This window comes from Falco cherrug, chromosome 3, assembly GCF_023634085.1.
Source record: "Falco cherrug isolate bFalChe1 chromosome 3, bFalChe1.pri, whole genome shotgun sequence".
Classification (NCBI taxonomy): Eukaryota; Metazoa; Chordata; class Aves; order Falconiformes; family Falconidae; genus Falco; species Falco cherrug.
Window position 1 is genome coordinate 52,376,917 of NC_073699.1, and position 27,165 is coordinate 52,404,081.

The 27,165-nt window shown below is 40.8% G+C and overlaps 1 protein-coding gene across 4 annotated transcripts in view; it reads left to right on the forward strand.

Annotated features, from left to right (window-relative positions):
• NOL4 (nucleolar protein 4) overlaps nucleotides 1-27,165 on the forward strand; it is a 201,388-nt gene that overhangs the window by 25,134 nt on the left and 149,089 nt on the right. For all 4 annotated transcript variants that reach the window (XM_055705990.1, XM_055705992.1, XM_055705991.1 and 1 more), the window contains exons 2-4: nucleotides 11,590-11,739; nucleotides 23,613-23,724; nucleotides 24,237-24,349. In XM_055705990.1, coding sequence (XP_055561965.1) covers nucleotides 11,590-11,739; nucleotides 23,613-23,724; nucleotides 24,237-24,349 — 375 coding nt within the window. The remainder of the gene's footprint in view (nucleotides 1-11,589; nucleotides 11,740-23,612; nucleotides 23,725-24,236; nucleotides 24,350-27,165) is intronic.

A 27,165-nucleotide genomic window follows, 5' to 3' on the forward strand; every position in this document is an offset into this window, starting at 1 on the left:
TGGTATCCTCTTGGCACCTGACCACTGTATATAACTCTTGGGACTTGCATATCACATTATTTACTGAGTAAGTTCCCTCTGTGAACACCCTTGCATCAGAGATTTATGAGTATTTGAAATATAATTTAAAAATATACATTTATATTTACCCCAGCACTTTGGGGTAGCGCATTCTTATTATTTAAGCTTCACTTTAGCACTTAGGTTAGTTTTGGCGTACAGTAGTTGCATTTCATCAGTCTGAAAAAAGGTGGCATTATAGATCTATGTTGCATTCCCTTAGTGCTTGAATACCTGTAAAGTATAGCACACTTTAGAATATAATTGTGTAATTGCTCATTTTTGGAACATGACAGCAGTGTTAAGAGTTAACATTTAGATGGTAGCTTGCCCATTTCTTTTTGCTGAACTGATGACAATACCAGATATTATAATTTAGAAAAAAACCCAAAACACTCTAAACAGGTCCACTCTAGGATTCACACCCATGCATTTTAAAATCCCCTACAGTCAAAAATATTTGAAGAGAATTAGTTTTTTTATCCTGGTAACCTTATTTGGGAACAGCAAATCTTTTTATGCTTACCAAAGTACTGTATAGATACAAAGAACTGCCTGTTTTGAGATGAAAGTAAAACTAAGTTTTGTATGTATTGTCATTGCTAGTAACTTTTAGAAACAAGGTTTCATGGAAATTATGGTACAGTGTGCTGAGCCGTCAGAACGGGGAGCTGAAGTCCCTTCCCTTCAAAATACTCGCCAGGAATAGCTGACCCTTCCAGATTACCTGTGAGACTGAAAAGGCAGTTCCCATGCTAAGCATTTAGCTTGGCATTGCAGTCTTCTCTGGAAGAGTGTTAGAATAACTGTTTACAGCCTGGCAGATATAATTATCAGATAAAATACATGAAGAGTAGAAAGATGTGAAAAAGTGTTTGAAGGGAATGTCATTTCAGTATGTGTACATTTAGTGGTCACTTGTGCTTCACTTTGTTGTTATCCTTCTATTTTTTGGCTTAGCCTGTCGGTGTATTTACAGTTTTGTGAACAACTGAAGAAATCGGTACACAGAAGGATTACCACCAGACTCAGAATTACTTCTTTGAACTTTTTTTGGTGTCTCTTAGTTGGTAGAAATCTTATAGTTATCCTAATATTTACCTCCATGTTCAGTTTTGCTGTAGTAGAAGAATAATATGTTACTTTAATGCGGTGAATTTTCACACACTTTCATCCAGTTGGTAGAACTGAAGTCTTGGCAGTTTTTTAAACTTAAACCCAGCAATTTCTTAGAATTTACACAATTATAGAAAATTATGGTAGAAGTTGTTCATACCTAGATGAATTTTTTAATGAATCATTGAGAAGGAATAAACGCATTAAAACTTTGATTATGAATGTGAGTCTAAACAAAAACTTCAGTTAAATTTAGTTATACTGCTCGAGTCTAAACAAAACCTTCAGTTAAATTTAGTCACACTTCTCCTCTTTTCAGGTATCTTTAATGTCCTAACTAGGTTTATTAACTTTCAGATGCTTACCAAACAGTGAGTTTGAAGTGGGCAAGTGAAGTGTGATGGATATTTCCAGAACTGTAGTATTTTCACTCAAAGTCAAAAGTAATTATTTCTAATAGAAAGCTGACCCACTAGAAAAGAGACAGCATCCTTCATGGAACAGGAAATAATGCAATCTGTTTATATAAAAAAAGAAATAGTTATTGCTTCTCTCTTAAAATGTAGACTTCTAAACAAACTATTTTGAAATTGTCTAAGATCAGAAATTATTTTTCAGATTATTTTTAAAAATGAAGAATTCATTGATAAATTATGGTTAAGTTCAATTGAAAATGCAGTTTGCTGAATTAAAATTTTTATTGTTGTTAGAGATTGACAAAAAGATGACCTTTGAAGTGAAAATTGCCATTGCCTCACAGGTGTTTATGTGCTCTTCTGCTCTCTCTGTCCAGTCCTGGCTTTGGTTTGATTGAAATTGTCCCATTCTTTTCACTGAATATGATGCATTTAGTGCCTGAATTAACTGTTCCTGTATTAAATATACCAGCTCAATATACTTTTGTAGACAGAATATAGCATTAATTTGCTTTCTCTGTCAAAAAATAATAATAAGAAAGGCCAGCTGTAATCAGACTTCAACTAATGATGGAAGCATCATCTGTTGTTTTAACAGGCTAAGTAGGCAGCAGTTTGCCAGAGAGGGAGGCAGGTAGAGGGTGCGATGCAGCAAATATGGCGTCCACGTCAGAATAGGTGTTCAGCTTCTTTCTGCTCTTCCCAGTCACACCAGGGCTATGTGTCCCTGAGCCAGGTACTTAAGTGTCTTCCTCATCGGTTTGGGTAATGTTCACCACAGTATACATGTGTGAAAAATCCTATCTTTTTGCCTTATTAAGGAAGCTAAGGCTGCATCTGCACTGGCATTTTAGTTTGGAGAATGAACGTGCCTTTGAAACAAAGCTCCTGACCATGCTCACTGTGCTTCATGTCACATTGCAGTGTTTTTTCAGTGCATGAACTGGGTTCCTTTCAGTGAAAGAAAACTGGCATTTGTTCCAGGCATGCACCTACTAGTTTGCAACCAGAAGTGGCTGTCCAGTGCAGGGGACCAGGTTTGAGCTAGCCTGAAATATGTATGGTCTGGAATCAGCTCCTTGATACTGACTGCTTTGCTCTACAGATCTGCTCTTCCTGTGGTGCCCCGCTTGCTCACAGAGATAGAGCTCATGGTGTTTGGTTAGCCTGCAGCAACAGACTTCACAAATAGTAAAATGTGGCCTGTCTTGTGACCCGTTTTTGTTCAGAATGGTTGTGCAAATGTTTAAACACCTAGGGAAAAAAAATAATCAGGTGTTAGTGTGCTGGGGGAAGAGTATTAAGACCTCAGTTAAGAGCTGACTCTTAAACTGTGAAGAGTAAACTGCAGCCAGGGCTCTGCCTGTTGTTTATTTTTCACTGGGGTCTTCCCTGCCATTCCTTCAGGACCCTGAGTGCTGTTGATCTTGAAGTGGCTTTTTGAAATTGCCTCTCATTTGCCATGTCCATGTTTATTTTCAGTACAAAATGCAAGAGTCAGTAGACATGTTCTGTTCTCATTTCAAAGCTCTTCTCTTGCACCAACACTGATGATGATAGATCTGCCTATCCAGCCACACTTTTGAAGAAAGATGAAAAAGAAAAGCTTCTGCCCTTCTCCAATATGGAAAGAACTTAAAATATTTATCTCAGGGACCACTGGCCAGGTTATTATCCTGTTCATGCCAAAGGGGCATCTGAGGATAACTTTGAAGGTAGCTTGTCTATCATGAAATAATCTCCAGGCCCATTTTAGTACACTTCAAGGAAAGCAAGGTGGCAGACCTTCCCATTGCAGTTTGGCAAGTTGGATTTCATAGAATCATAGAATGTGTTGGAAGGGACCTTAAAGATCATCTCATTCCAACCTCCCTGCCATGGGCAGGGACACCGTCCACTAGACTGAGTTGCTCAAAGCCCCATCCAGCCCGGCCCTGAACATTTCCAGGGATGGGGCATCCACAGCTTCTCTGGGCAACCTGTTCTGGTGCTTCAACACTGTCACGTAAAGAATTTCTTCCTAATACATAATGTAAATTTACCCTCTTTCAGTTTAAAGCCATTCCCCCTTGTCGTATCACTACATGCCCTTGTAAAAAGTCCCTCTTGAGCTTTCTTTTAGGCCCCCTTTAAGTAGTGGAAGGCTGCAATAAGGTGTCCCCAGAGTCTTCTCCAGGTTGATCAACCCCAACTCTTTCAGCCTGTCTTCACAGGAGATGTGCTCCAACCCTCTGATCATCTTCATGGCCCTCCTCTGGACTTGTTCCAACAGGTCCATGTCCTTCTTATGTTGGGGGCCCCTGAGCTGAACGCAGTACAGGGTGGGGTCTTACAACAGCAGAGTAGAGTGTGAGAATCACCTCCCTTGACCTGCTGGTCACACTTCTTTTGATGCAGGCCAGGACATGGTTGGCTTTCTGGGCTGCAGGTACACATTGCCTGGTCATGTTGAGCTTTTTATCCACCACTGCCCCCAAGTCCTTCTTCTCAGGGCTGCTCTCAATCCATTCTCCACTCAGCTTGTATTTGTACTTGGAATTGCCCTAACCCACATGCAGGACCTTGCACTTGGCCCTGTTGAACTTCACGAGGTTTGCATGGGCCCACCTCTCAAGCCTGTCAAGGTCCCTCTGGATGGCATTCCTTCCCTCCAGCGTGTCAATCGCACTACACAGCTTGGTGTCGTTTGCAAACGTCCTGAGCGTGCACTCAATGCCAGTGTCCATGTTGCTGATAAAGATGTTAAGCGGTCCCAATACCTGAGGAATGCCGGTCTTCACCTGGACATTGAGCTGTTGATCACAACTCTTCGTGTGTGACCATCCAGCCAATTTCTTATCCACTGAGTGGTCTATCTGTCAAATCCATGGCTCTCCAGTTTAGAGACAAGGATTTAGAGACTGTCATGCAGGTCAGTGTCAAATGCTTTGCACAAGTCCAGGTAGATGACATCAGTTGCTCTTCCCTTGTCCACAAATTATGTAACCCCGTTGTAGAAGGCCACCCAGTTTATCAGGCACAATTTGCCCTTAGTGAAGCCGTGTTGGCTGTCGCCTCACTATTTCCCATGTGCCTTAGCATAGTTTCCAGGAGGATCTGTTTCATGGTCTTGCTGGGCACACAGGTGAAACCGATGGGCCTGTAGTTCCCTAGGCCTTACTTTTTTCTCTTTTTAAAAATGGGAGTTATATTTCCCCTCTTTCAGTCAGTGGGAACTTCACTGGACTGCCACAACTTCTCAGATATGATGGATAGTGGCTTAGCCACTTCATCTGCCAGTTCCCTCAGCACCCACGGATGCATCTCATCAGGTCCCATGGACCTGTGCACCTTCAGGTTTCTCAAGTGTTCTCGAACCTGATTGTGTCCTACAGCAGGTGGTTCTTCATTCTCCCAGTCCCTGCCTTTGCCTTCTGTGACTTTGGCAGAGTGGCTGGAGCACCTGCCAGTGAAGACCAAGGCAAAAATGTCATTGCGTACCTCAGCTTTCTGTATGTCCCAGGTAACCAGATGTCCTGTTTCCTTCTGGAGAGGGCCCACATTTCCCCCAGTCTTCCTTTTACTATCAATGTACCTATAGAAGCTGTTCTTATTGCCCTTGACATCCCCAGCCAGAGTTAATTCTATCAGGGCTTCAGCTTTCCCAGCCTGACTGTTCAGACAATTTCTCTGTATTCCTCCCAGGCTGCCTGTCCTTGCTTCCACCCTCTGCAGGCTTCCTTTTTGTGTTTGAGTTTGTCCAGGAGCTCCCTGTTCATCCATGAAGGCCTCCTGGTGTTTCTGCCCGACTTTGTCTTTGTTGGGACACATCACTCCTGAGCTTGGAGGAGGTGATCCTTGAATATTAACCAGCTCTTAGGTCTCTTCTCTCCAGGACTTTATCCCATGGTAGTCTAACAAGCAGATCCCTGCACACGCATTTCACAACCCGTTATCTCTAATTGCTAGAGCTTAATTAAATAGAGCTAGTGATTCACACCAGGTGATGGCCTCACCTGAAAGGATTCAGTAGGGTAGTCTTTCTGGGTGGGATCTTTTAGACTTACATGTCACTCAGCATGCACCCCTTATTGTTTATGGACAGAGATTTGGTTTTTATGATTTCCTGTCATCTGGACTGGTCTAAGAGATAACGGAGAAAGGGACTTCTGCTCAGTATTGATTTGGTATGTCTTGCTATTTATTGGGTGTCTAGGACTCCCCTGTCAAGACAATTAGAGGACTTTTTCTCACCTACAGCTTTCATAACATCCCAAACCTTTTTGTCTGTTGTTTAGTCTAAGTCTCTCATCTCAAATGGCATATTAATTTGCCATTTTACTTCACTTTATTCTATTTATTTTCATTATCTATTTCTACAATTAGTTTGACTCATTGCTGCCATATCCTAGCTTATTGGTTTAGTCCTTTTAGGGTTTGTTGCTCTAAAGGTTCCAGAGAGAGGACTTGGCAGCTGGAAATGGTTCTGATGTGTGTGTATCTGCCTTAATATAACTCTGATTTTTCCTGTCTCCATCTGCTGGTAAAAGATGAGATTTACTGTTCAAACATATCATATAATGAGTAACAGAAACTATAAATTTCAAATAATAAATACCTCTTTCACTGTTGTGGACGCTTTCCATTAGGAACTGGATAGAAATGATCAATTTATTTTTAGGCAGTCTAATAATATCTATTAAATACTAATAATTTTTGATGTGTTGTGAATTTATACTGTGTCGACAGGAATAAATTAGATATTCAAATGGATGTACTAATAACCTGGGAATTCAAATCTGTGTGCTCATTAAACTGGATTTGTTAATTTCTGTGGAGTAAGAGATATTCCTAAATGGTCATCTCTCTTTTTAAATATTAGTATTTTTACAGTTACTGAGCAAGCAGATAAAGGAAATAATGTATAATGGGATTTTCAGTTTGATCATTAATTTTGACTTATTTCTGCAGACAGGTATATAAGACTCATGTTGCACATAAACTACCATTGGTTCCTCTTAACAGTTACAGTACAAAATTTTCCTGTGTTGAATCCAAAGGGAGTAAACCACCTACATACAATCATGTCAGGAGCTCATTACATATAAGCTAATTTTATGCAAAATGTTTTGTTCATTCAGAGCACAGTGTTTCAGCCAGCAAAAGACTTTGCTTCCCATCCAGTGGAAGTGCATCTTCAAGACTGCAAGAGGCAATACTAGTCAGCAGAGGTGTGGTGACACAAATAAATACTGGTTATATGAGAAAAATGTTACACATCATAGTTCTGCATTCATAGAGGCCTTACATTTGTATGTGATTTACGTTAGGTAATGAAATACTTAGGTTGATTGTGATTTCCATCTACTGTTAATGTTTTGTAGATGCTTCTGGCTTTTACAACAGAGGTTTTTATAGACCTGAACATTTTCTATAAAACCACCAACAAAGCCTTTACTTTTATTTTCAGTCTATCATGTGTTTATAGGAATATTTTTCAAACACTGTAAAGATGCTGATAGTTACATTCATTCTCAAAGCAAGAGGGTGTTTTATGAGGCCTATTTCTCTCAAGAAATTTCAACATGAGATGGTACAGGTATTCTCAAGCAAGGAATTGCAAGCACTTTTGTTTCAGTGGCTTTAATTTTAAAGGCTTGTATTAAATTTTTCTCTCCTCTGCAAAGTAATATAAAGATGACAGCCTTTTTTTATAATAGATATTTTTGCTGTCTTCACTAAGTTTTATCTGTTCGCTTCACTGGCAAACTTTTTTCCCTTCTTTACTCCCACTAGCTCTATAGACTCCACCTCAATAAAAGAGACTGACTCTCTCCTCAAGCATCCTTGTTCAAAGGGATCCCTAGCACTTTCCAAGAGGTGCACAACTCTGTAAACGTCACTTCTGTCCAGACATTTATTCTTTGTGTAGCTATCTATAAACAAATAAACAAATAACTTCCATCTCAGAGTGCAAATGGAATCTGTAGGGCTGAAAATGAAAACCATCTTTTTATTTGTATCCTAAGAACATAGTAAGATCTCTGAATAAACATAAACCCAAGAGTAAACAGGACATCCTGCAATACAAAGAGTAAAATTAAGTAACTTTTCCCTGGTAGAGATTGAAACCATTCCAGCAGCTGTAAAGATGAATTATATTTTGGCAGTGGCTGTCATGCTGCTGGCCAGAGAGGAATCTGAGAACTGGTTTAGGATAGGGGCATACCTCAGTGATGACTGAAATGTGTGGGATGTAGCTTTGCCTAAAAGATTTGAGAGTTGAAGTCCAGTCTTTGAAGTGAAACATTCAGTGAGGCTTCCATTCCTAAGTAATTTTTGAAAGTGAGGCTTGGACTCTTGCCATGACGAATAAAAGTCCTAAAAATACCTCAGTGATTTATAAATATCCTCATTGCTATTCCAGCTTTGTTAGTTCCCAAGTCACTTTGAAAGTGGCATTTAAGCTTCTCAGTCCTAGAGTTATCAAGAAGGAACTCAATTAATATCTAGTCTATCCAAGACAGGATTTACTCAAACTATCCGTGACAGATATTTGTCTAACCTGGTCTCAAAATCCTCCTGTGACGTACATATCTCACAGCCTCCCCAGGCAAACTATTACTATACTTGACTATCCACATCAACAGTAAGTTTTTCCTAATGTCTAACGTAAATCTCCTGTGCTGTGGTTTAAGCCTATTACTTGTTCTGTCCCTTGTGGACATTTCATAGCCTTTCAGACATCTGAATAGCATTATCATGTATTCCTTCACTCACCTCTTTTTAGCCTAGTTGTGGCTAAAAAAATGTCCCCTCAGGCACTGTGAAAATTTTTACCCAAAGCCAGCTTATAAAGTAGAGTTCCTTTGTTAATGCCTTTATCAAATAGCAATTTCAGGATAAAAGTGTAGTGTAATGGTGTATGGCAGAAAAGCCTGATACAACTGTGTCCACTTCAAAGACTTTATGGTTTAAGCGGAGGTTTGAGGTTGTATCATTTGCCCAGCTTTTTACTTGTTGGGATATCAATCTTGGGATATCGAAAGTCCCGGTAAGTAAGCTACCTTATTCAAGTTGCTCATCTGGTGTATTGCTTCTGCAGCTAAGGCTTACAGTCCCTGCTCGGCACTGCATGTTGCCAGATGGACTGAGCAGCTCACTCGCAGCAGCTCAGCACCTTCTGCAGCACTACAGGCTTTCCGAAACAGGCTCTACCTTACAGCCTTATACAGCACCAGAATGAAGCCTGACCTAGTCAGGTGCAGGCCCCACCAGATAAAGTTATGATGAAGTTATGAGTATAGATGTTAAATAATGGTACTGTCTTCCCCTGAAACAGTTTCTGCTCCATGTAAACCCTTTTTTTGTACCCTTTTTGACTGACAAGATTTGGAAAGTTTGTATTAATTTTCTGGCACTTCAGTTAGAAGGCATGACAGAGAGTTTGTGCAGATTTTATTTCCATGCATTTTTAGCAATAGTTGCAATGCTTACTGTTTTATTCAGCTGGATGGAGAAATGCAGCTTGAAGAGCACACCCACATCATGCTTACCTACCTACCTTTGGGTGTCAGTGTCCAGGAGGGAGGTACCATCAAAAAAAGAGGACTGCACACTATGGCCTCCAAAAGCAGAAAAATTAGTTTTGTTTTTGAGTTCCTTCTTTGAATATATTCCCAATATTTATATGTGTCAGCTCTGCTGAGGTGGCATCTCAGGTTTTAAATTAATATTGTTGTAATGCGTTTCTCTTTAATTAAAAAAGAGAGCTCCCCCGTAGGAAATTTCCTAAAACAAAACTCATCAGTAATAAACAGATTAAATCTTTATCAGTTAATCAACACTATAAACTTCTGAGTGTTTGGAGAGTGATGTGAGATAACGCTGTCATCATAATAAGAGTGTTTGAAATCATTAGGGATCCCACCGTGCTGTTTGGGTGGTGAGAAAATAATGATTGAAGATGGGCCCCCCTACAGAGTTCACATGTGAATTCTTCTAAAGATTAAAGCTGCAAAGATCAGGATTTTATGTTGGCCCCATCTCTAAAGCATTCTTTTTTTAAATAGTGGGCAATAGTGGTGGATAATACCAAGTAAATTCTTAATGGTGTTGATACCCGAACCTGTCATGATGCCACAGAATTGTTGAACTGCTGGTTAGTGAAATTTTAGAGACTGTTAATGGGATGGGAGCCTCACCACCATCTCAGAGCAGCTGTTCCCAGCTGATCTTTCTAAGGCTTGAACCTGTGGTGGTGACTGCACTGCAGATTCCTCATCTTTCTCCACCCTGAATCCTCAACACAGTCGCTTCCATCAGGACTATGGCAGTCCTCTCATCACACGTGTGGGAGTTCTGCTCTGGTCCAGCTGTCTCCTGGGGATAAGGAGCCCAACCTGCTGTGAGGATGGAGGGGACCATGTAGCTTTGGGCAGGGACCTCTCTGAAGAAGTTTGGGCATACTGGAGCAGGATAGGACAAAACTTGTCTGGCTGGTAGCATATCAACACCGCCTAACTCGATACCATTCGGAGTCATGCATGTTTAGAAAGTTACTCTATAAAGGCACTGATGTTTTCTCCATCTCTACTGGGAACGTGTCAGAGTGCCTCTGTGTCACCTTGAAGTGTTCTTTGGAGCCATTGCAATTATTTGGGTCCTTTCTGTGAACAATATGAAAAATATAAGTAAGTGGGCTGGAATGCAAATAGAGGCAGTGAGAAAAATAAACCATGTTTGTCCACATCCAGCAAACCTTCTGGAATGGGTTAGCAAAAAGTTATGAGCAGGGGGATGGCAACTAGGAATCACATAATTATTTCCTTTTCATTTCTCATCTTTCATCTTTGTTTGGTCACCGCAGCAATAATTGCATGTATTTTGTCACAAAAAAGGTCAAAGTAAATCAGTTTTGTTGTGGCACGAATTAGAGTAGCAGTAATGGTGTTATCAAGTGTGTTGAGTTTGGAGTGCCCTTATTGTTTCAAATACCATTGAAGGTTAGGTGACACTGCTGCTTCTAGAGGTGCAAATTCAAATACTGTGTTGGAGTACAAGTGAATTGGCCATTCTTATTTTATTCTTCATATACTTATATTGTATTACAAAACACAGTCTGCTCTGGAAAAACAAGGGTCCCAGATACTGTCCCTTCGTTACAACTGAATCCATAGACAGCTATAAACCAAAAAAATGCTCATATGGATGGTCCTGTTTAAAAGGCAGGAACTGAACTGCACTGATTAGTTTCAGAGATGTTTGGGACTGGTTCTGTTCATAAATCTTTAGCTACTGTGGCACTATTACTTTTGAAAATGAAATGGTAGGTGTCCTCACTTTTCTGTCACTAACTGGAAACGTGTGTGGAAAAATCACAAATTAAAAAAATGTCCCTTTTCCTCATGCTGTGATATGTCTTTGTGTAGTATATTTTCAAACCAGTTTTGCAGGGGTAAATTGTAACAACTTCCTTTGTATTCATAATTACAGTCAGCTCTGTCACCAGTGAATTAAAACCTTTTATTATATACCTTTATGAAGTGCTAGGTACAGATTTACTGGGGGTGGGGTGTTGGGGGGGGTGGGGGGTGGGAAGGAAATAAGAGGATAAGAGAGCTGTTGCATTCTTATTAACAGCCGCATAATGCATTTCTGTGCCACGTGTTTGGGACTGCTTCAGCCTTTGAATCTTGTTTGTGCATTTGGAGAAAGAAGCACAGACACATTTTGTTTTGGTTTTTAAATACTGGAGTGAAAGATCATGTTCTATCAAGAGACCAAATGCCCTGACTTGTCAAAATGGACTGCTTGCAAGGGTCCGTGTGATCCTTCTGATCATACAGTTTTCCTACAGTACTGTTTCAGACATTCACAGGGTGGGTGACCTTCAGATCTCAGTGGAAGTGTCTTTTAACACCCTGCTAAAAAAGGACAATGCATCCCATGGCTATCATAATTCATCTATTTATCTCATCCTTCTTACTCTTTCTTTTTATGTTTTTTTCCTTTTCAGGATGGAGTAGGTGTAGATGAGAAGCTGTCTTTACGGCGGGTAGCCGTCGTAGAAGATTTCTTTGACATTATCTATTCCATGCATGTTGAAACTGGGCCTAATGGAGAACAAATCAGAAAACATGCTGGACAAAAGAGAACGTATAAAGCAGTAAGTAAAAAACCCCCAACAAACTAAAGGTGAACATCAGTCTCTAAAAGCATGAGTGATTTGGGCTTAACCACATGGCATGTGATTTGTGTTTTTTCCAACTGGATTAGTACTGCAACCCTCACCCTCAAATTTATTTCAGAGATCTTTCAATAATGCATGGAAACATACAGTTTAGAAATCACATTTTCTGTGTAATAAAACCCAGATCCATTGACTTCAATAGAGATTTCTGATTGATGCAAGCAGGGAATTTATTCTTTCTGTAATGGTTTGACAATTTCTGTGAAAACTCTGTATAAATTAATTGTTATTAAATGGATGAAGTCTTAAAGAAGACTTAGAAGCTATTGCCACAACTTTGGTAAATGAGTTGCTGTACTTCATCATATGGATGAAGTTGCCTTGTAGTTTATTGTTGCAGGCTAAGTATAGTTATGGTTTAATGGTATGAAAACTTGTTAATATCCTAAATTCAAAAGGCCGGAAAGCTAATAGGTACAATGAGAGAAGTATTGAGAGGGCACCTCTCACACCTGCATAAACTGGCTGAGTAGAGAGAAATGATTATTTCTAAGATTTTTAATTGCATGTTGTAGTTTGACCTAACCAGTTCAGCCACTGCCTTAAAATAGCTATAAATTGCTTTTGTGGTTAGTGGCACAAATATAACTTTTCTTATGGAGAACTAATGAAACATTTATTGCACTTTCCCAACGTGTTTAAAATGTATGCGCTTGCCTGGTTTTGGATGGCCAGACTTCCATGCGCAAATCTATGATAGTCCCAGGCATGCTCAGTGCTTGATTTTCCAGCTGCTGAAGTACCAGGGGCTCCCCCAGGGCAGCAGGGCAGGGGCTCCCAGCCAGGGCCCATCCTCTCCCCATGGTCCTAGCAAGATGAGGCTGGTGGCAGGCTGTGCACAGGGCCCTGAGGTGACCTGTCACCCTGAACACAGTATTCTTCACATTAAAAAACACCTGCAGTCACATTGGCCGTTTTTGTTCAGAGGTCACCAGAATATGGCGGAACTCCACATTTCTGATACCCACATCTTTGATTTTAGCTGTAAGAAACAGCTATTTTTCCATTACTGCTTTTTTCAGGTATATAACAAACTTTACTATTTATCTATGAATCTCTTCACAGATATTTTATTTATAGGCTATTTCAGATGGTTTGCTGTGGGATAAGCTCTTGGCAAAATTTCTTATAATTTGTTCCCAGTGGTATTGACCTTAAGACAGATATATGAATACATCCGTTATCTGGGTGTGCTTTTGTAAGGCTTGGAGTGTTATTTCAGGGTAAACAAACACAAACTGTCTAAATTGATTTTCATCTGTCACCTTGGCCATTTTGATACTTGGTCTTCTCTTTTAGAAAGCATTAGCAAAGTAGTATTTTCATTGACCTTATCTATTTTGTTTTACTTCAGTAAGCTGATCAAAGGTATAGGTCACAAACTTTGTGGAATAATATACAAGTATAAATAGTGCTGCCAACTATAAATACAATACTTCAGGTCATCATCCTACATCCTACACAAACACATGCCAAGTATAACATTTACTACTGTAAGAATCCCATGATTCCAGGTCAGGTAAGAAATTTGTTTATTGCAAACAGCATGAAAGACAACTAGGGTATCTTCTGTGAGAACTACTTGTGCAGATTCAATAGCCTACACAGTAGTTTCATTTCATGTCAACTTTTATTGCAATTGCGACCTGAGATTATTGCATCATTATGAGCAGAGGATAAGGATGCCCAAATGTAAGTTTGTTACCAGAGTCTGCAATATTTGTGCAATCATTTCATTGCATATTGGTTTAGGGGTTGACCTGCTGGAAGGCATCTCTGTGGGGAAGGACCTGGGAGTCCTGGTGGACAGCAAGCTGGCCATGAGCCAGCAGTGTGCCCGGGTGGCCAAGAGGGCCAATGGGATCCTGGGGTGCATCAGAAGAAGGGTGGCCAGCAGGTGGAGGGAGGCTGTCCTCCCCCTCTGCTCTGCCCTGGTGAGGCCATGTCTGGAGTGCTGTGTCCAGTTCTGGGCTCCCCAGTTCAGGAGAGAAGGGGAACTACTAGAGAGGGCCCAGCAGAGGGCTACAAAGATGATGAGGGGGCTGGAGCATCTCCCTTGTGAGGAAAGGCTGAGGGAGCTGGGCCTCTTCAGCCTGGAGAAAACTGAGAGGGAAACTTAGCAATGCATATAAATATTTTAAGGGTGAGTGTCAAGAGGATGGGGCCAGGCTCTTTTCAGTGGTGCCCAGCGACAGGACAGGGGGCAGTGGGCACAAACTGAAACACAAGAAGTTCCTTCTGAATATGAGGAAGAACTTCTGTACTGTGAGGGTTACAGAGCACTGGAACAGGCTGCCAGAGAGGTTGTGGAGTCTCCATCTCCAGAGACATTCAAAACTCACATAGATGTGACTCTGTGCAACCTGCTCTAGGAGAACCTGCCTTAGCAGGGGGTTAGACTAGATGATCTCCAGAGGTGCCTTCCAACCCTGACCAATCTGTGATTCTGTGAATAAAGGCTTTGAGTCATATTTCCCAAGGCCAGGATTCACACACATATAATTTTTACAGACTTCCATAGAATCAAAAAAGGAAAAAAGACTCCAGAACAAACTAATGCCAGCTCTTGTTCTCCACCCTGACACGAGAATTAGATTAAGTAAACAGGCCTCAAACTCTACCAGACTAACTGGGGAATTACATGGTCCTTTACTGGACCTGTCTATGAAAATGACTGCACTAAAATTATGAGCTGTATTGTCAGTCTGTTCCAGCAAGCTGTGCAATATCTATCTTGTCTGGCATTGCAGGAGGAAAGAGGCAGTATCTTGGGTAACTGTCTCACAAAGCATTATACCCTAAAAGCTTTATAAATCAAACTGAAGTACTTTGGCGGGGTTTAATTTTATTAAGTGAATAGGGAACAAGATTAATTTAGTCTTGTTTCTTTATTCACGTGTCAAAAGTGAATCAACCTTGAGATCTGTGAATGTACTTATCATGCATAAATATTCACCAAATAGTTTGAGTGAAGAATTTTTACAGGAAGGAGGATTCACAAACTGTATGGTACAACTGCTATTTGTTATTCATAATTCATGGCATGTGACGATCACATTGCTTCTGCTCTCTCACTGGGTAACCAAAACATTTTAGCAGAGAAATGATGGGGAGAAAACCACCACAGTTTCAGTACAAAATTGCTAAGCATCTGAAGTTCATAAATATTGTCATGGATTTTCAGTACCTGAGTATTTCTAAAAAATTAATGGCACATCCCTAAGAATTGCAACATATTGATTTCAAGTAATTAATTTGCTTATATATGTGTGAGTCTCTATTTGCAATAGTGACGCTGCTCCACTCAAAGTTTTGAGTAGCACTCAAGCATGATTAGAAGGGTAATGAAATTGTCAAAGGTGACTTAATAAACTACTTTTGCATTTATATACAGTAACAAACTTGGAATAAGTAGAGTCTTTTTAATTTTTGGTAGAGTCACCCCAGATGCTGGAGTGCTAAAATACATCAGTGTGTTTCTCTGAAAGCATGTTCAGAACAGCTTACAAACTCAATTAGTGGATCTGTAATCTGCTCTGACTGTTTTATGTTGACTGTGTGGAAACAAATGGCATTTTTACAACTGATTGATTTCTGTGGGACTTCCTGCAGTGGTGCTGCATGGGAAGATAAACAGGATCTGATACTTGGTACCTCTAAAAGAGCAGTGTATTGGAAGGTAGCCTTTATATTTTAATTGGGGCAGCAATGTACCAAACTCAAACTTTGTGATTTCTCGGCACAAACCATATAGATTAATTAGGAAAGCATCTTACTTCAATATTTAAGTTTAGAATAAGGTCCCATTTTCTTCTTCTCTGCACACTACCAAATGAGAAGGGAATTGTACAAAGTCTATGTGGGAGATATGAGAGAGTAACCTTGAAAATATGCAAAAAAGAGTGAGCTTCCCTTTTAACTGGCAGGTTTTGTGCTCATTTCAAATGCCGACTTGATACAATATAAGATTGATGGGCTGTGTTTCTTGCCAGAACAACTGTAGGTAGATCTACACCAGCAAAAAACCAAAAGACCTGGCTTACATATATACAATGAAACCAAGAACTTTAAATCATATCTGGAGTATGCCAGACTGGAGGAATACTTAATATGATGCTTATAATCTCAGCTAGTTCCCTTGTTCCCAGGGGACTTCAAAAACAGGGAAGATGCTGAGGGCGTTGATCTGGGAGATAATTCCTTACAAAGGTAGGATGTGTGACACATGGCCTGTCTGAGTCGGTTGCTCAGCAGGGGCACAGGTGATGAGGAAGATGCAGAAGGTGAAAAGACCATGTTCCTTAGTGCCAAGGAAAGCAGCGGTGCCCAAACAGGGCCCTGTTTGTCCTGCATTCCCACCAGGTCCTCTGCCGGGCTCCATAGGAGGTGTGGTGAGATGTGCTGAAGCAAAGAATTTGTTAAGCGTTTAGGAGAAAGTACCAAGGATCCTTGTAGGGGTGACTTGGCTGGCACTCACTGATACAGCTCAGTGTCCCGGAGGAACTGTGTTGCTTTGGAAGAGTACTTTTCACTTTCTGTCCTGAAGGACTTATTTTTGTATAGGCATCCCATCTTGAAAGGAGAACTGCGGTGTGTTGTGGTTTAATCCCAGCTGGTAACTAAGTACCATGCAGCCACTTTCTCACTCCCTGCTTTCCCGCTTCCCCCTCCACCCCCCCGTTGGGCTGCGATAAGAACAATTTAATAATTGAAATTAAAAAAAAATAAAAAACCCAAACAACAACAGTAATAATTGTAATGAAGAGGAGAGGGAGAGAAGGGAATAAAACCCAAGGGAAAAAAATCCCAAGTGATGCACAATACAGTTGCTCACTACCCGCTGACTGATGTCCAGCCAGTCCCCAAGCAGTGATTGGTGGCTGCTGCCCCCCCCCCCCGAGTTTATACACTGAGCATGATGTTCTGTGGTACAGAATATGCCTTTGGCTAGTTCGGGTCAGCTGTCCTGGCTCTGCTCCCTCCCTGCTCCTTGTGCACCTGCTCACTGGCAGAGCATGGGAAACTGAAAAGTCCTTGATTTAGAGTAAGTGCTACTGAGCAACCAGTAAAAACATCAGTGTGTTATCAACATCATTCTTATACTTAATCCAAAAGCATTGTACCAGATACTAAGAAGAAAATTAACTCTATCCCAGTCAAACCCAGGACATGGTGTCGAAGCAGAGGTGGGGATGCACAGAAAAGTGTTCAGGAAAAGAGTCCATCTGGTGTATTGGGAAAGGCGTGCAACGAGTACATAGTGGACTTTCTGTGCCTTTGTATAGCTGCATTTCTTAATTTAAACTATTCAGCTGTGTCTAAAATTTAAATTTGAGTGCTGAGGCGTGTATCAGAGGTGGGAGTAACTGGGAAAAGTTGTGGCTACAGCAGCAGTATAATGCAACAGGCTCAAGCTGTTAGGACAACTTTTTGTGATTCAGTGCAAACCATGAAAAAAGCCTTACATTTTTCAAGAAAATCAAATGGTCTGTGATGAGACTGAAGATGGAAATCATCTCTTCTTTCTCTCAGGCCCAGCTATAGGTATATTGCCCAGATTTAGTGATCAAACTGTATTTCAGAGTAGGTTTTATTGTCTTTACTTTCTTAAAAAAGATGCTAAATTTTCATTCATTTAAACAATAGAGTAAGTCCCTCACCTTTGTTTTATCTGGACAAAGTTTCCCATAACTGAGTGCATCATTTGCCTGAGAACTGTTTGTTGAAGTCTCATTGCCACCTTAAGCATCTTAAATTCTATGTGCATATTCTACTTGAGTATTTTTACTTGTGAAGGATGATCTAATATCTGCCTGTTTAGCCTGTGTAGCCACCATACAAAGCCTTGAAATGTTACAGCAGTGAACTTGAGTTGTAAGTGAGGGTTGTGGTATCTGAGCAGGAGAAATGGGTCAGTTAATAAAACTCCCAGCCCATGAATGAAAAAAGAGCACTGGGCTGATGAGCCAGAAGAGAAGCAGGCTTGTAAAACAGGGAAGAGATATTGATGTGTTAAGGGAAAGTAGCTTGAGGCAAGGCTCTGATCAGATAGGTAGTATATAAGTATATAACATCTGAGGCGTAACAGGAGTCTATTAGGTATGGGGCAATATCTGGTGTCCTGTGCTTCATCCAGCTGTTGCAGTAATAAATGGGATCAGGCTGTTGAGTAGCCTCCCTCTTTCCCGTCACCCTAAGAAAACCCTTCCTCAGATAGTGAAACATGGTGTGACCCTTTTCCCTTCCCAAAACAGGATTGTGCTTGCAAGTCCCTTCTGAACATCACAGTGAACGCGTTTTCTTCGGGGAAGAAATTTTTGGCAGGTCACACCTGTGAAATAACGTCATCTCCTTCCAGTACAACTTCCCTGATCAAACAGAGTTAAAGTAGGTTTGGGGCCTGGCTGGTTTCTGTCCCGAACAGACCTTGTCCTTGGGGACGCAGAAAAATATGAGGTTTGTGCAGGGCCTTAATGCGCTTAAATCCTTGCACCCACACTGTTCCTGTGTGCACGGCGAAACAGCCAAGCCCCATGCACTTTTACTCTACGGACCTTCTTCTTGCTTCTTTGCAAAGAGCGAGCGTTGAGTGTCCTGGCAGTGGTCCCGCTAGCAGGTGTTCCCCATCACTTCCCTCGCAAGAAACAGCTTCTGCTACGTGGGGAGGGAGGGGAAGGGAGCTGTGAAGCGCAAGTTTAGCACGAGAGGGAACAGCATTTTCCTCAGTATATCAGGGTAGCGAGCTCTTGATAAAACTCCCAGCAGTAATGTATCTGCTTTCCTATGTCAGCCTTCTATTCTGACCTCTTGCTGAGGAAAGGAGAGGACTTTCCTTGGCTGGCTTGCCCTCCTGTCATCAAGAAACCAATTTCTGCCACCTGGTTTGATGGCTGTGGGCCCAGGACAGATTACCATCTTCACTCTCTCTCCCTGTCTCTCTCTCACTCCCCCCTCTTGGAAGTCTCCTTTGGATAATTTTTCCCTCCCCTTACCCTCCCTAATTAAAAAAATATACACACACACCAACACAAAATCCCTGTCCTGACACGTCGTATCTTCCAGACTACACATACATCCTCCATGTTAATTCTTTAGGGGTTAATAGGTTCACTTGCAAAATGTCACTCCCTCTCCTCACACTTGTCTCTCCTGCTCTGCCATATGTGTCCTAAAATCTGCCTTTCAGTTTAGAGCTTGTTAATTTTCCAGATAAAAGTGTAGCACTGCAAGCTACATCATCCCAACATCCTGCAATTAAATAATTTGAATATTGGAGAGCATAAAGAAGACTTTGCCTGTTTTCTCTGCCTGCAGCGACGCAGTAGGAATGCAGTACACTTCTCGTAGACAACTAGGGCATGCATCACTTAGCTCCAATGTGAATCAGATTACGTGCTCAGGTACTGGATTACTTGCCTTGGAGTAGTTGTGCTTTTCATGGGATCCAGTAAACAGCATGTAGGTCAATTGTAGGTCTAGAAAGCCATCGATGTTGGGTGATGTTTTGGATGGGTTGACTTATGTCAAAATCTATTATATCATAGACCTTTTGTGATGGGTGAAAAAAGATCATAAAAAATTTGACTCTGAAGCCACTGAAGTCAACTCTTTTTAATTTCCTCTGAGTTCAGAACTAGAACAAAATAAGTAGGTGTGTGTAGATCAGGGGTCCTCAAACTTTTTAACCAGGGGGCCGGCGCGCGGATGAAGTGGCAGGCAATCATCTGCGGCTGCTTGGTTTCCCCCCCAACCCCTGGTGGTGGGGGCAGGGGGCGGGGGGGTTCTGTAAATACCGGGGGCCGGATTGAGGACCCTGGGGGGCCGTATCCGGCCCACAGGACGTAGTTTGAGGACCCCTGGTGTAGACTGTATTGTTAGGAAATGTTTGCTTCTTATCCTATAACTTCTGAGGCTAAACCAAACCCTGTATGATTTTTGCACTCTTTGCTTAATGCTTCAGATGTCTATTTTCTTCTTCATATAATTTTTTCCCTTTACCTTATAAAAAGCATTCAGCTGTAAGTACAGAATACCTAAACACCAAACTGCTAGAATCTGCTTATTTTCTGATTTGTCTGTGATACAGGATACATCCAGATACAAGATAACAAGTTTCTACAAGCAACTGCGTATGTACTAATGTGCAATAAAACCACTAGTAAGAATAAGGAATCTCATAAGGATCCTTACAAAGCTTCTAAAGCAATCCAAGTAATTTTATCAATATAGGAATTCACCATCAATTGTTCTTTGATTGGTACAGGCATATGCATGAGCAGTTTCTTGTAAGTCATGCCAAAAATATGCCATTGTCAGTGTGTGGATGTAAATAATGCAACATCCTCCACCTTCCTGGTTTATTTTTTCTTAAAATGTAGAAATGCATGCATTTGGTTTTTTGTGTGTGGAATTGCAATAAACCAATATTCTTTTATTGGAGCACATAACTGAATTAGATGGTCTGAGTATATTTTTTGTTAGCCAGCAGCCTGGAGAAGAGAGCTAGGAGCAGAGCCGCTGAAGGCATTTAGAATATACAGCATCAGTGAGGACTGAGTCATTATTGCTTTCTTTAGGATAGAATAGAGAACAGAAACAATTTTTCCTGATGAAGTCAGACCATTGTCTAAGGTATTTCTGTAGAGTTATCTAGAAGGTGTTATAGGTCACCAGGTTGTGCTCTGAAATACTCACATGCAAGTTAGCTCCACGAATTACATCAGCACATCAGCCCAAGCTTGTGCACAAACTGGTAAACTCTACTGGGGGGTGAAATCGACAACTTTGTGTTCAGCCTCGTGCTAATTTGGTTAGAGAGCTTCCTGGCTACAGCTGGTGCTAAGCCAGCTGGTTCGGAGCATGGCCAGAGCAAGCAAGCGGCTGTCTGTATCTTATAAAGTAGATGTGCCCTTCTTTAATGAGAAAGGCAAACAGGAGTCTGCAGTGTTGGGGACATGAAGTTTTGGGGGAGGCGGGGAGCAGATTGTAAGCTTTCTGACATTGAAAATTGGAAAGAACTTTTTGTGTATATTCAAGCAGCAACAATAAGGAAAGCTATGTGTTGTCCTCTATGTATCTCTTTTTTTTTAATGTCATACCTATTGTGTTATGCCAATTTGTACAGGCTGAAGTCTTGGATTGTGATTGATTCAAATTACAAAATAAACAGGGGAGGAAGTTGGTGAAGAGTGGTGTTATTTAGGGAAGGGCATCCTTAAAACTGTGTTGCAGTGGGAGGTTGGAGACACAAGCATCTGCTGTGTGGACAAATTTAGTCATAAAACCTGGTTCCTTTATAGTCAGTGGAGCATACCTATGAAATCTGGGCCTTAGCTCAGTGGCTTTCCATGGAGGATTTTCATCTTGTTTGAGCAGAACTGGAATTTTGACAGAGATGCTTGATTAGAATAAATGGAGCATTCCTATCAAAAGCAGGCAACTAATGAATGCATGGGTAAGCTCCATTAATTTCAATACAGTGCTAAATGTGTTAAATGTTATGAGAGAGAGGTTGCTGCATACGTGCACTTACCAATTTTCTTAAATTCTAGCTAATTTTAAGGTCTTTTTTTAGATTCCATAAAGCATGAGGCTAACCAATGTTTTCCTATTTAGAAAGGTAAATACACATCTGTTCTGTGGTATAAAACCCAGGAAGAATAATCTGAAAATATTTTTAGTAGGGTCTCCTATTCAGAAGTGGCTTCATTTAGTGCCTTCATTTTCAGATAAATTGTTTCAGACCCAGAGATAGTCTTTGCCAATTTTCATTACAGAACAAATTTTGCTTTTATACTAATCCCCTTCTCCCCCCCAAAATAGGATTTCTGTTACATGAGAAAACAACAACAATAAACAGCCTAAACAATAACACAAACAGGATGGTATAATTTGTGTTCTTATTCTACAATGCATCATTTCCATGTATTTCCATGACTAATGACACATCAACAAATGCTAATTTAAACTCCACCTATTTTCCAAAATACTGTCACTGATAAATTTGGTCCATGGAGTTTTAGGAAACATAGGTTTCAACACAGGCTAAGTAGGTGACAAGCCAAGAGGAAAAGAGTCAAAACTGGCCATTCCTCCTCCTGTTAGCACCCTTGTGAGGAGCATGAGTGATCTACACAGTGTGCAGTCCCATTTACATCCAGTTAAAGTTATCTTGTCCTTTCTGTATCCACACTTTCATGTACCCCACCTCCATTCTACTGCACTTCCTGCAGAGACTTGCATCAGTGTAGTACTTGATAGGAAATCAAATCCTGCTGTAGGTTTTACAATAAGGGAATACAAGCAGATACCAGTTGACACTTTTAATCTCTCTTGCTGGGACTTTGTCTGTCTTCAAGGACTATCTTCATGGCAAGACAACATCTTGGCTGGGAAAAGAAAGGCTAGTGATTCCTTACAACATTTGCACTGTTCAGTGTATATACATTAATGTATATAATGAATCACAGAAAAGCCATGGCTTTGCCTTGTAATGTCTTGAAAACATCCAGGTCTGGAGATTCTTCCATCCATCTGGTAAAGCTGCTCCAGGGCACTGGCCTCTTAGTGAAGAAGTTTCTGCTCATGTCAGGTTTTAATGTCCCAAGCCGTGGTTGGTAGCTGTTGTCCCTGGTTATACCCTCTGAAGAGTTTCTTTCCACAGTTTTTTAACTTCCCTTCAGGAAGTGATGGACTGCAATTAGATCTCTCTCTGCCTCATAACCTACGTGAAACAAATCCAGCTTCCTCAACCTTTCCTAGGTTCCTTAGGTTCCAGCTGCTATGGTGTCCTGTTGCAGGGCCCGCTCCTGCTTCTCAGCAGCCTTCTTGAGCTGTGGAGGGCAACCCGGGCACATTATTCCAGCTGCTGTCTTGCCTGCACTGAGTAGAGAGTGATAATAACTGTTCTTGATCTGCTGGCCATACACTTAATGTAGGCAGTATGAGATGTACTTTATCTGTAATCAGAGAGTATGCTGTTGGCTCATTTTCAGCTTGGCACCAACCTCAAGGTCCTTTTCAGCAAGGCAAAATGTCTATAAAGATATATGCATCTTTGGGGGTGATGGGAATGCAGTTTTTAAAAACAACAATAACTGCTTCTTCCTCTCCCCTTTCAAAAAAGAAAAATCCCTCTGATGCCTGCTTGTGAGTATGTGATTGGAAAGACAAGGAAACAACCAAAATCTGTTGTTGAAAGTATCTACAGGTAAATCAGTCTTTGAAATCAAGCGATTCCCAAATTCTAACAATTAGTAAAAGTAACATATTTACTCTATAGTATTAAATCACAAGCCTTCCAAGAATATTTTTGCAAAACATTCAAACCAAAGTTAGAATAGTAAAGAAACCATCATTGCTGCTAATACCCTGAGTCCAATATCAGTCTACATACAGTTATGCTAAAAATAGAGTATGTAAACCAACCACTTTCTTTTTTTGGTATTGGTTGGAAGAAAAAGGTTGCTTTTCAACTTTTTTTAAAAGCAACCCTCAGTGGGATGCCTGTTATGTATGAATCTTTTTGCTGAAAGGAATTTGAAAAAACAAAACTCCTTTTGATATACGTGGAATTTTGTTCAGTATCAACTGTTACTAGCCATTAGATGATAAGTTGGCAGACTGGATAGATGTTTCTTGAAATCCTACATACTATGCAGAACATGCTTTCATTGTGCTTCCTGGCATTATAAGATAATATACCTTATTTGGAAATTTAATTATCAGTTCTGTTAAATCATGTTCAATCAGCTTATATAATAGCACCTATATTTTGTTACCCATTTCAGATTTCAGAGACCTATGCCTTCCTACCGAGAGAAGCGGTGACACGATTTCTAATGAGCTGCTCAGAGTGCCAGAAAAGAATGCATTTAAACCCAGATGGAGCGGATCATAAAGGTAGTTTTAGTGTCAGATAGTGGGATGTAAAGTAATTTTATTCCTAATATCCATTTTTATTTTCCTAGCTTAAGTGAGGGTTCATAAAAATTTGGTAGACTGGAACAGTTCAATAAGTCAGATCATCTCATTTACTTAAGCTGGAAGGTAGTGAATCTTCTGCATTCACTTCAGGATGGAGTGTAATGCCATATGCACCCTCATTAAAAAGGTGATTTCATCTAGAGGAAATAATTTATTTTGCTTTGGAAATGTTTATATGGGGGCTTAAACATAAGGAATAGATAGGGTGCATGTGTTGTAGTCATTTAGGGTAGAAGAACTCATCACTTTTCAGGGCTTAAGCTTGATTTTCATTTTTTCTTTGGGAGACTTCCATCTGTACAGCCTACAAGCGATTGAAAACGCCAAAGTTAGAACTAGATGACATAACTGTCTGACTTTGACTGCAGAGTAGGCTGAAGTAGCCTCCACAGTTAACCTATAATGCATAATAAATATTTTTATTGCAGATAATGGAAAACCTCCAACTTTGGTGACCAGCATGATTGATTACAACATGCCGATTACTATGGCTTATATGAAACACATGAAGCTGCAGCTACTAAATTCACAACAAGATGAGGTAAAACCTGAAATCTTTTGTTTTTCTGTTCTCCTATGTTCTTTGGTACTTGTCTTTGTGGTAGCCAGGAAACTGAACTGAAGATGATTGTTGATCCTACCTTTACAATTTCATTGCTAAAATCATGAGTCTAAAACCAAACCAATGCTGTTTGCAAGTAATCAGGTTGAGAAAAATGTCATGACTTACCACCCTTCCATGGTTGGGAGTAATAAGCTGTACTGCTTCAAATTAGCTGAAGGTGCCCTTTTACTGTCTGGACCAGCGGAAAGGGTAACGGGGCAGCATGTTCACCTGAGACTTAGTGCTGTGCTCAGCAGTGGCTTTCATTGTCTACTTCTAAAAAGCAATACCATCAACGGCTGAAATGAATGCCATGGTGTTCTCAAGGTTAGCAGCCAGGATGCAACATATTATAGTGAGATAAATGGAAGCCCTGACAACATCAGTTGAAATCTTTAAGGCAAAAAGCTTCATAAGTAAGAGTAGGGGTTGCTTTTGAAACTTTGAATAAAAAGACGGGAAAAAAAAGGAAGAGAAATAGGCTGAGAATCAAGCTTCTTCAGAGAGGATTGGAGTTGAATTGCATTTCTTTCTTCCTGAAAATTATTTTATTTCTGTGATGTATTCAGATTTTTTTCAGATCTTAAGAAGTCCTTCATCAATTGGATGGCACCTACCAAATTATTTGTAATAAACTCACTTTGCTAGAAATGTGTTCTTTTGTCATTTGAGCTGCCAAATAGTTAGAAGCTCAGCTATGTGCCAGCCAAAAAGCAGTCCTGCATGCTGTGTCCTTCTGCCTGACTACAAGATATTTTTTAATAAAGAAAACCTTCAAAAACAACCTTAGCAGCTGGATTATGTTGAAGACCCTGGCTGACTTCTGACTTCTGCGGAGTCCGCTAGATTTTGTTTCCTAATAAGTAGATGTGGGCTATTGGTGGAGATTTATGGATTACTCAATACCCTATAGAATAGGGATTTCATCACTCCTCTAGAAATAGAAATATCAGGATCCTTGTTTTGCTTTTGTTGTTGTTGTTGTGTTTTTGTTTTGGGTTTGGTTTTTTTTTTGTTTAATTGTGGAGGGTGTGAGGAAAAATCTCCAGCTCAGACTTCTTCATACACAAATACAGCCTGGTCATCTTTCTCTCCTATTGAGTCTCCCCTCTGCGTGCTGCCCCTTTTCTGGGATCTGGCAGCAGGGTTTCAAGCAGCAGGAGAGAAGAGCCTTATCCCTTTTGTAGCCTTAGGAGTAAAGGATTTCTTGTTTTTTCCACTTCTTCCCTCTGAGAATTACTCCTCCCACAACAGGGTTGAGCACTCATGCTGGATCAAGGCCATCTGCCATAGTGCTTCTATAGTCTGAATATTTTGGTGTATTCTTTCCGTTTTGATGGCTGAAATTTTTCTTAAACCAGTTTTTCATCTGGATGAACCAGTGGCAACAATAAGGTGGCAGCAGGAAGCACCATTGCCTGCTGTCTCCCTGCCCAGCTCAGTTTTGCAGCTATGTTACTATGTATGAAATGTCTGCAGCACTGGATCTATGAGAAGTAATTTTAATATATTTTAGTAATAATGTCTTTGCCAGGGCAGAGTGGGCACAAGGAAAGTTCTCAAGATAATCTTTATGTCTTTTCTCAAAGCAGAGTTTTGCTAAGATTTTTTTTTTTCCTACGGGCTGTACATTTGTTGCACTGAGAACAAAATGACAGTGAAAATGTTGTAGTACAAAGCAGCAAGATTTCTGGTGCATACATTCAGACTACTTCATGCACTTAAAAAACATGCTTGGGTTTGTAGGAAGGCTCTGTTTCCAAGGTTTCATCAATCATATCTGTATTCTTGTGGAGGGGGTGGAACTGAGACAGGAGTAAACTTGGATCCCACAATTAGATAGCACAGTGACTGAAAGCCTCCCAATTCTCTCATCCTCAATTCATCATTTTTAAGCTGAGGCCATCGATGAAAGGGGAACAGGCTTCATCTAAAAGGAGAACTCATCACTGTGTGGGAATATACAGCTGTGCGGCAACTGGTATGAAATGCCAGTGGTTCCCAGCTCCTCTCCCCATGCCTGTATGTCCATGCAGATTCAGATACATGTTTTTGTAGTTTAGGGAGTGAGGTAGAGATAGTCTGGAGAGAGCTGTAGGCAAACACAGGCTGCTTATGTGTGCTGTTTTGTACCTATGCAAGTGTCAGATATCCAGAGCTCCCTTTCTGGGGCAGGAGGCTAGTGGACACCACGGTTCTTCTGTGAGGGCAGTGTACAGGTGTTTGCTGCTGCTGTAACTGGGGTGCTCCTGCCTTATCTGGGCAAGGAAGACAAGTGCCAGATGGAGAAGCCGTCACTCTTCCATTTAGTTTTTTACGGAACTTTGAGAACAAAGTGTTGTGGTTTAACCCCAGCTGGCAACTAACCCCCACACAGCCACTTGCTCACTCCCCCACCAGCTGGGTAGGAGAGAGAATCAGAAGAGTAGAAGTGAGAAAACTTGTGGGTTGGGATAAAGACACAAAAGCCACACACACAAACAAAGCAAAACAAGGAATTCATTTACCACTTCCCATCAGCAGGCAGATGTTCAATCATCTCCAGGAAAGCAGGGCTCCATCGTGTAATGGATGCTTGGGAAGACAAAACTCCATCACCTTGAATGTATACCCCCCTTCCTCCTTCCTTCTTTCCCCCCCAGCTTTTCCCAGCTTTATACCCTGAGCATGACACCTTATGGTCTGGGACATCCCTCTGGCCAGTTGGGGTCAGCTGTCCTGGCTGTGTCTCCTCCCAGCTCCTTGTGCCACCT